This window comes from Bufo bufo, chromosome 5 (genome assembly GCF_905171765.1).
Source record: "Bufo bufo chromosome 5, aBufBuf1.1, whole genome shotgun sequence".
Classification (NCBI taxonomy): Eukaryota; Metazoa; Chordata; class Amphibia; order Anura; family Bufonidae; genus Bufo; species Bufo bufo.
In genome coordinates, this window is record NC_053393.1 from 55,616,376 (window position 1) to 55,626,511 (window position 10,136).

A 10,136-nucleotide genomic window follows, 5' to 3' on the forward strand; every position below is an offset into this window, starting at 1 on the left:
GTCACTTTCTTTTCTAGGGGAACTGTGTCTCTGTAAGTACAAGTTCATTGACACTGACAGCAACCCTGAAATACTCTAACAACACCATCGTTAGCAATGGGTTGGATGGAAATGTGACCATCTTATTTGACACCTGCTGGGCTAACTACACCGACCTTGTTCTCAAAGTGCCAGGTACAGTCTATACCCAATTGTATCATATCTGTGAAAGCAGCTTTTAATGGAGTATACAGTGATTAAACTGTTAGTGGTGCCTGGTCAATGATCACACAGCCAAGTGCACCCTTTATTTTGGGTTCTGCAGCAGGGTATATGTTGAGGCAGAGTCGCATTAAGAATGGGTGGCATCTCCCCTTTCTGCCATACCGGCTGCCACTCTGGCATGGTGACGGTCATACAGAGGCTGGATATCTTCCTGTGGTCATTCCAAGCGCTTTCATCTTGGACCTGTAGTTTAGCCAAGGTGGTTGTCGGCTGCTGTTTATAAGAGATCTCTCACCCCATCCAGTCCTGGCCATTCTCGATGAAGGATAGATCTGGTAATCGAGCAGGCCAGGGGAGCTGCTGCATATCCTGGAGAGAACATTTTGTAGCGCAAGTAGTGTGTGGACGGGCATTATCATGTTGGAACACCAAGTCTTCTGAGTTTAAAAAAAAGGCAGTAGGACTGGTCATACCAAAGGTTGGTCAATGTTTTCTTCACAAATACCAGACGGGAACGGCCATGGAAGCTAATGGCACCCCACATCCATGACATTTGGTGTTGGTCCTGTGTGTCACCACACTATGCATGCGGCCATCATTAGCACCAAGGCAAAACTTTCTTTCATCACTGAACACAATTTTTTGCCATTCATGCCCCCAGTAGGCTTTGTGGTGGCATGAGAACAGGCATTCTTGGTGATGATGATAGATTAGTGGAAACAAGCTACTGCACTGTGTGAATGCAAAGTAGAAGGTTTCTTATGATCCAGGTGGTTACTGCAGAATCAATTTGTGTTTTTATCAGCATTCAGAGAACTGCTTTACGACAGTCACATGGGCCATAGACACAATGGACAGGAGGAGACCTCACTGACTTAGAAGAGTTTTTTTAGGTGTGATCTGTGCAGAGGTTAGGAGCTAGTAGATAAGCCGTGACAATCACCTATTGAGTATGGTGCATCCTGTGTTATCTATACAGGGAGGTGATATCTGCCATTGTAATCTGACCTGTAATATGCAGATAACTGCAGTAAAATGATCTGTACAGAACAAGATACAATGCCTATTATTAGGCTTAGGGTACTTTCACACTAGCGTTTTTCTTTTCCGGCAAAAGGGCTCAATGCCAGAAAAGAACTGATCAGGTATATCCCCATGCATTCTGAATGGAGAGTAATCCATTCAGGATGCATCAGGATGTCTTCCGTTCAGTCATTTTGACTGATCAGGCAAAAGATAAAACCGCAGCATGCTACGGTTTTATCTCCGGCCAAAAAAACTGAAGACTTGCCTGAATGCCGGATCCGGCATTTTTTTCCCATAAGAATGTATTAGTGCGGGCATTTCAATGCATTTTTATGACTGATCAGGCATTTTTAAGACTGATCAGTCTTACAAATTCCATCAGTTGGCATACGTTTTGCCGGCGACGGAACTGCTTGCCGGATTACTCTACCGCAAGGGTGAAAGTAGCCTTAGTGGTCAGGCCGAAAACTGCAGAATTTTGTGTTGTTTTTTTTTTTATTCAATATAATTATTGACTTGGACAATTAAAAAAACAACACCCCCAAAAATCCTTTAACAAAAATATTTAACATAAAAATGCAATTTAAATATTAGGTAATTTTCTGATGACACATTCCATTTAAGATACAGCAGCTCTTTTTGTAAGGAGATCTTGTTGTTCATCTTTCTGACTTTACCGTCTGAATATCTCTGAGTGTGTGGGTGCCCTCCTCTGACCACTGCGGACACCACTGATGCAATACAGATTCTTTTCATCCAATTCTTTCAATGGTTTGACGGATGGACCATCAATCTTCTTGAAGTCCCACTATTTGGCCCTTTTCATAGTCTTTTAATTACACAAATAGTGCACGCCTTCATCAAGTGCGGTGACCAGGAACGGGTACACTGACGTCACTTATGAAGTGGGCCAGGATACGGGTGGATAATAGTCTGGATTTGTTTGTGACGCCAATTGCAGCGTGCGCAGGGTACTACCCCAGGGCCCTTCCAAGGTGTTATAACGCACGTCCCAGATTAGGAATGCCAGAGTGGTGTAATGGCCTATAATGTGTCATCTGTGTTTCCTACCTGGGTTTGGCTTGACTCCTGGCTCCTGGCTCACTTGCAATAAATTTGAGTGTAGTGATAGTAGGAGTAATAGAGGAATTTTGCAGCAGAAATGAGGTCCAGACCTTTAGATGAAGTTCAAACATTTCTTTACTGAAGATAACTTGTATCCAAGCAGTATACAGCTTTGGTCTCTGGTCCCAGCAGGTTTTAGCAATGATTGGCAGCAAAGAAATGCTTCTGCTCTTTAAATGTGAGCTTGCAGGATGAGTCGTCTTCTTGGTATCTCTGTAATTGTGGCAGGAACTAACCTTCTGCACTTTTCTGTAACTTCTGCTTTGTGGGGACAGACTAGCTGAGGAGGGAATGGCTTCTCCTAGGTCTCTGGACTTAACTCACAGATTATTTCTCAGGGGATGCTTTCTTCTGGAACTCTGGAGGTTGTCTGCCTTCTTCATCCAGCTGAGGCTGCAGTGCTCAGGCTGGGAATGTGATCAGGTCTCAGCCGAGACAAGATCCTTGCTGTCTTCCCTATACAGGGGGATCTCTTAAACGCTATCACACTGCCTTCCCCAACAGGGTTGGCTGGCAGACTGACTCTAACTTCCTTCTTCACCCATGCTGCAGGAGGTGGGAACAGTCCACACCTCCACAGAGGGGGAGCTAAGCTGGAATAATCCATTCCAGCCTAGATATACTAAACTAGGACTAGTACCTTGCCAATGGAGTTGCTGCCACCTGCTGGTAAACCTGGAAAATTACAGAAAACAATTACATTTAACATGGTTTTACATGCACATTTGTGAAGACATAATATAAATTACATTAGATGACAATATACAGGCTCTTAGAAGACAGTAGCGGAGTAGAGGCATGTAGTAACACAACTCTGGGGTGATACACAAACAGACATAGCGAACAGTTCAACAACACCCAATCAACAGTTCTGTAAGAATGAAGACAAAAAATAGTGGTGTCGGACAAAAAACTAAACAAAAGTGATGCAGGACAAAAAAAAAAGTTTGTTGAACATCTGTATATAAAGTAAGGATGTTAGTACTTGATCACTACCTGTAACATCCTCCAGCTTTGCCACATTGTAAAATATTGTTTTCCATTTTCCGGTAGTGTATAAGATATACATTAAAATTCACTTTGATGCCTATAGAAAAAAATAGGTCGATCTGTGGATTGTAGCCTGGGTTATCTTTCAGCTACAGTGAGAATCAACGAGAAAGTGTGTCTCTCTCGTTGGATGACCCCACAAGTTCATGCATTCATTTTAATTAGAAGTATCTAATGCTTCATTTCTCCCATGGAGGCGCTGAAGTTCAATTTACACATGCTGTCAGGTTGTCACGACGGAGTGGGGGGAACCCCCCATCGCGCAATGCTCTGGCTACCAGGCCGCAATGCAGGGAAAAGGGAGCTGGTCACCTCCTAACGCTTCCCTCAACAGGCCCTAGTCTCCTAACTGTATGAGCCCCCTTCAGTGGTAGGAGGACTCATACCCACGTGCCTAGAGATCTAGGAATCCCTGCATTGCCCTACAGATGATGACAGGGCAGAGAATACCTGTGCATCCACGACACGGGTGACAGGCGTCTCCAGAGGCCCAGTAGCTGACAGGATGGAAGACTATGGGTGAAACAGTACGGCAGGTAAGTCACACAGCAACATAACAATGCTATCAACACTTACCTGCCGCAGCCGAGATGGACGGAGGCTCCAGGCTGGGAAACCCACAGTCTTGCCTTCGCTTAAACCCCTCCGGGAAAGCAAGCCCCTTCCGGAGCAATCACACCACCATGCGAACCTCCAAACAGGGACCACACCAAAACTACATACACCAGGTGGGGGAGGAATAACAGAAACACACCGGAGGGGACAAACTGACACCGCAAAGGAAACAGAATCGCAAATAAGGGTGGCTCACACAGACATCAAACATACAGCCAGGGAGTAAAGCTCCAACACAGGCTGACAAGCAAACTCTGACCTCAGGCAGCAACACACCAACATATAAAGAGGCCAGAGGTCACACCCACCACAAAACATTAACCCTGTGCAAACCAAAAATGGGGAAACACCACAACCCAGGGAAAATGCCTCACATGCAAACACCGTTGCCAACGGCAACCGCACGTGTAGACACAGAGTCACGACTTAACCAAGGGTCATGACACAGGTTCTTCAAAAAATGAAAGCTTATCCCTGGGGGTTATAGCAGCTTCTAACAAAAAAGGTCTTTTTCAATGTGGACAACCTCTTTAAGTCATAAAATGTTATCAGAAGACCACTATGAGTCAAGACCCTCACTGACCAGTAGAACCATAGGAGGGTGGTGTCCTAGCAAGTGATGAGACCATTCAACTTCTGATGCTCTGACATGCTGTTTGGAGGGTTACTGACTTTTGACTCTGTATGTTACTTTTGGGGGCAATATCAGCAAAATCTCACAGTAACAAAAGAAAACAATTAATTTTCTTACTTTATTGCAGGAAAAGGATACCAACTTGAATTTGTACTAAATAATGCCTATGCCCAGACAAGATCGTTTGATGCTAAATCTGTAACAACCACCAACACCACCGTCCCTTCAACTACTTCCAATGGAAATGGAGGGGGAGATTGGAATGATGTTGGAGACGCTGCTATCGCCATATACGGTCCCTTCCAGGCATTGCTAACTTTGGCCATCACTTTCATTACTGTGCATCTATTAATGGAGATGTAAATACTGAGACACAGGTGAGATACAGGCTTCATATTCAATCATGTAAATTTTACTTTGAGTCATCTGCAGGCGGACATCTTGGGTAGGGCCGACCCTACATACATTTTGTTTTAAGAGGATTTTGCCTTAAAGAGGCTGTTCCATCTTAACATTTATGGCATATCGTTAGTTCGGGTCTAACCTCTGAGACCAGATCTTATCTCCAGAACATGTCCCCTAAGTGAAGGGAGAGCAGACATTTATGTGCCAACCTCCATTAACCTCAGTTTCCAGCAGTCCCATGGAAAGTCCTCTCTCCCAGGAATGGTGGGTGGTGAGAACAAATACGGCTGCCATTAAGGATCTAAACGCACCCGCTTCCCAGCTGGACTACTGAATACATTCCATAACTAGGACGATTTACCTCTCAGATGTCTAAGGATCTGTTCATATTGCAGGTTGAGAACACGATCTGCATATGCGCTTGTAAAGTTCCAGGCATGTAAGCCAAATGTAGCTGTAGAACCCCCCCCCCCCCCCCCCCCATTCACTCAAAGGAGGCCAATAGAATGTGCTTTTGGCCTCCACTAGTATACTGTTTTTACTGCACAGAAAGATATAGTCAACTACACTATTCTATATAGAAGCCCCTTAGTAAAGAAAAGGTACACAGCATGTTTTTTTTTAAATGGAAGCCTATGAGCGACGTATGCCACTGAGTACTAATACAGAGCCTTCTGTCAGCGGTATACGATGGGAAGTCCTCCGGAGACACCAGGCCAACCTTGGTGGATGCAGCATGCTCTGTGAAAACGTACTTTCTACACTTGGGCTCATGCACAAATTGCAGATCCACAATACATGGATACCAGCCGTGTGCGTTCCACATTTTGCGGAACATCTGACCCTCTATAGAACAGTCCTATCCTTGTCCATAATATTGACAAGAACAGGACATGTTCTACTTTTTTGCAGGTGCCGCAGAATGGACATACGGATGCGGACAGCACAGGGTGTGATGTCCGCATTTTTTGCGGCCCCGATGAGGTAAATGGGTCCAGATCCTATCCACAAAAAATGCGGATCAGATGAGGAAAAACAGTCGTGTGCATGAGCCCTTTATCAATCTAAAGCTTCATTCACACGTCTGTGTTCTCCACGGACAGCACACGTCCCCATTCATTTTAATGTGCGTATTCACACATCAGTGTTTTAGCACGGCCCGTGGGTCAGTTTTTTTAGCACGGATGCATGCTCTATTTTGTCCGTGTTCACGGATTCATCACACCCATTATAGTCTATTGGTCCTTGAAAACCACGGATGCCATGCTTTGAAAATTATTTTTAAGCTGTGCAGTGTCAGTGAAACACGGATGACACATGGACAGCAAAAAACGGACACACGGACATCTTTACAGAGGCATCACTGGGCACCTTTTCACGGATTTAAGCACGGACATGGACGTGTGAATAAGGCTTTAGGATTGGATAGACAGAAGGGCTCTGAGACTTCCCATTAATCCGTCCCATTAATCTGCATCTTTTTTTTTTTTTTACAGATAAGAACATTTCCAGAAGACTGGATTTTATGGTCACTAGTGGCATTATCTCTAAAACTGTAATATTTTCTCAGTGCTGTGATTTAATTAGTGCAAATTCTTTATTTAATAAAAAGATGAAATCAACAGAAGCACCAAGGGAATAAATTATAATCCTCTTCGGAACTATTCTGTAAAATTTGTGAAAACCTGCATCAAAGAAAAGAGGCATGGTTATAATTGTCCTTCCACTTCTAGAAATGATCAGAAAATAAAAACAGCTTAGAAAAAAAAAAACTATGTGTTGCTATCTTATTTTAACTGGCAGAAAAACATTCTTAACACATTCCCTTTAAGCTCTGCTACATCCTTACTTTGCTCAGGTGCACGGACAGCTCAAGGACCCTGGATATGGACATATTGGGGTGAACTCACATGCAGCAGTGATTGCAGAAATGTCTGCGACTGTCCTATTCCTCTAAATGGGGCTTGCAGCAAACCATGTGCCTCCTGCAGAAATAACTCCATTCAGATAAATGGAAGCGATTTCTAGTCACAAAAATTTCTGCAAGAAATGGGCTACTTATAAAGTCATCCCCACTGATCTGCGTTGCCCATATCCATAAGATGATACCCATTGTAAGGGATCGCCTCTTATTCGGGGGTCATTCTCACAATGATCTTCATCGACCACAGGGTTAGGGGGCCAAACATTGCTTTTACTTGGCACCTCAGCAAAGCCAAAACAAACAATACAAATAAAACACCTGCCCGGCTGGGCTCTAACTAAACATGAGGACTCCCTACTACACTGAAAGCCCAGTTCACACACGGGAAGAACATGCGGCTTTTCCCAGCCTAACAATCCAGCACTTCCAGGCTGTAACAAAGTCCAGTACCTTTTGGGGGATTGTGGCCCAGAAGTCCTCCTGACTCTGGCCTACCGATCATCGATTCCAAGACCTCGCGGAGTCCCCCAAAGTTCAGGCTAACACCTAGCCCCATGGCCCCTCAGCCAGCTCGGCTGAGCCCACTTGTACAGAGCCTTCCCAGGCCTCTGCTGCACACAGACTCTTCCTCCTCCTAACAGTCTGGACTGGGCTCTTATCCCGGACTGATTGTTCCTCCTGGTGCGACCTCTGACCTGCTGATTGACAGCGAAGAAATGGAAACTCCTGCCTTATCTCTCCCCTAGCAACCGTGAGGCCTGTCACTGCCTCGCATATCCCCCCCTTTGTTCAAGCCCGTAGGGGTGAACACTAGCACCAAACCCAGATGCTTGTGAGAGGGCATCTACCTGGCCTAAAGTCTTCCCTTTATTCTGCCAGACCCAGGACAACAGCGCTTGGTTTGTCACGAACACGAACTTATTATGGAGTAGATCATATCTATGGGACTTTCTTCCCCATCTCCTGAGCAGGCAGGTCTCAGACTGGCCCACAGGGGTACAGGGGAATCCCCCGGTAGGCCTTTGAGCAAGGTGGGCCCCTAGTCTCCCACCCCCTGCACAAGTGGCACATAACACATTAGACTTACCGTACTACATACATATAGTCAATGTACAGCACCTCAGCCAGCCTATGTTCATATAAAAAAACTTGTTAGATTATTTATTATATTTCAATGTATCCGTACGGTGGGCCCCCAAAATAAATTTTACTGGTGGGCCCTAGGTGCCCAGGTCCGACACTGTATATGTGTATAACAAACATATTTCATATGAAAACTTACAATTACTTGGCTTGACCCTTGGGGATCTCGGACACCACTTCAACACTTGGCCGGGGGCTCGGTGGAGCTGATGTGTTTTAATGAGAAAGATTTCATAATAAGGATTTGGAGAAGGGGCGGAGGGATAGCAGAGCAGGGAGAGGCTGGTGCTGCTACTAGGGGGTCATACCATTGGGGAGTAATAAAGCCCACCATAATGCCCCCCCCAGTAGAAATATTTATCCTTATAATGTGACAGTGCAAAAAATACCCCCTTGTAATGCCCCCAGTTGAGCTAATGTCCCCATAGTGCCCCCATAATGTGCCAGTATAAAATACCCCTATATAGTGCCCCCAGTAAATGCCCCCATAGTGCAAGTAGCCATAGGCCCACCGATAATGTGCCAGTAGCCTGAGCCCCCCCTATCATGTGCCAGTAGCCAGAGCCCACCCTATCATGTGCCAGTAGCCTGAGCCCCCCCTATCATGTGCCAGTAGCCTGAGCCCCCCCATCAACATGTGCCAATAACCATAGCCCCCCCTATCAGGTGCCAGTAGCCTGAGCCCCCCCATCAACATGTGCCAATAGTCATAGACCCCCCCTATCATGTGCCAGTAGCCATAGGGCCCCCCTATAATGTGCCAGTAGCCAGAGCCCCCCCTATCATGTGCCAGTAGCCAGAACCCCCTTATCATGTGCCAGTAGCCATAGGCCCCCCTATAATGTGCCAGTAGCCTTAGGCCCCCCATAATATGCCAGTAGCCTTAGGCCCCCCTATAATGTCCCAGTAGCCATAGCCCCCCCGATCATGTCCCAGTAGCCATAGGCCCCCCGATCATGTGCCAGTAGCCAGAGCCCCCCATCATGTGCCAGTAGCCACCAGTATTGACAACAAACAAAAATAAAACACTTACACTTACCTCCTTGGCAGAGATGTGATGCAGGCCTCTTCTGGCCTGTGTCCTGCGCTGTACGGCTCAGGGCCGCCTCTGATAGGCTGCCGGCCTAGTGCCTGCAGCCTATCAGAGGAAGGGGAAGGGACACACCTCTCCCTCCCCTGCCCCGCTGCACAGTCATCTGTATCGCTGTCCTGAGGACGGCGATACAGATGACTGGAGATGAGCGCTTCCATAATGGAAGAGCTCATCTCCGCGTGACTGTCCTGCCTATAGTTAGTTGCGGGCCGGCGCGGGGGGGCCCCTAAGAACTCGGAGGCCCGGCGGCAATTGCCCCCCTTGCCTCTATGGAAGCACTGGCCCTGACTCCAAAGAATCTGTCCGGGAGGGCAACTTTAGGTTCAAGACAGGCCTGGTAACCACCACTACTAGGACCAGCAGCCTGTGGTCTCTGCATCTGCCAGACGGTCGTGCGGAGGTCAGTTACCTCCAAAGACAGCCCTTGCAGCTGACCTGCCAGTGCAGCAATAGGATCCATGGCTGCACACAAACAAAAATGACGGTTTTGGTTTATAATGTCACGCTTCGGTGTGGGAGGGAAACACCACACCGAGCATAGGAGGGAAGAGGGAAACAGGGAATCAGGCCTGAGAACTAGGGAAGAAAGATGGACACCTCCTAGTAAAACCCTAACCAAAATCCTGACTTGACTACCAGTATGAACAGACCCTAGAGGTAGGTGAGTTCATACGCAGGAATACCTAGAGTCGTATCTAGCCCTATAGGACCCTGGTACTAATGACAGGGACGAGACTACCTGTTCCTCCAAAAGGAAGGACGAACAGGAGTCTCCTTCAGGCCTTATACAAACAATAGGGAAAAGCAACACACAGAACCCAAACAAAATACAAAAGGGAAAGGAAACACTTAACTTCAAATGAGCAATGGAAGCACCAGGAACACCGCCAAGATCCACACACCAGTATCCACAACTG

At 46.4% G+C, this 10,136-nt stretch overlaps 1 protein-coding gene across 1 annotated transcript in view; it reads left to right on the forward strand.

Annotated features, from left to right (window-relative positions):
* LOC121002377 (fibrocystin-L-like) overlaps positions 1-6,638 on the forward strand; it is a 171,544-nt gene extending 164,906 nt beyond the window's left edge. The window contains exons 75-77 of the mRNA XM_040433840.1: positions 18-174; positions 4,782-5,031; positions 6,556-6,638. Coding sequence (XP_040289774.1) covers positions 18-174; positions 4,782-5,017 — 393 coding nt within the window. The 3' untranslated portion in view covers positions 5,018-5,031; positions 6,556-6,638. The remainder of the gene's footprint in view (positions 1-17; positions 175-4,781; positions 5,032-6,555) is intronic.
* Positions 6,639-10,136: the final 3,498 nt, after the last annotated feature.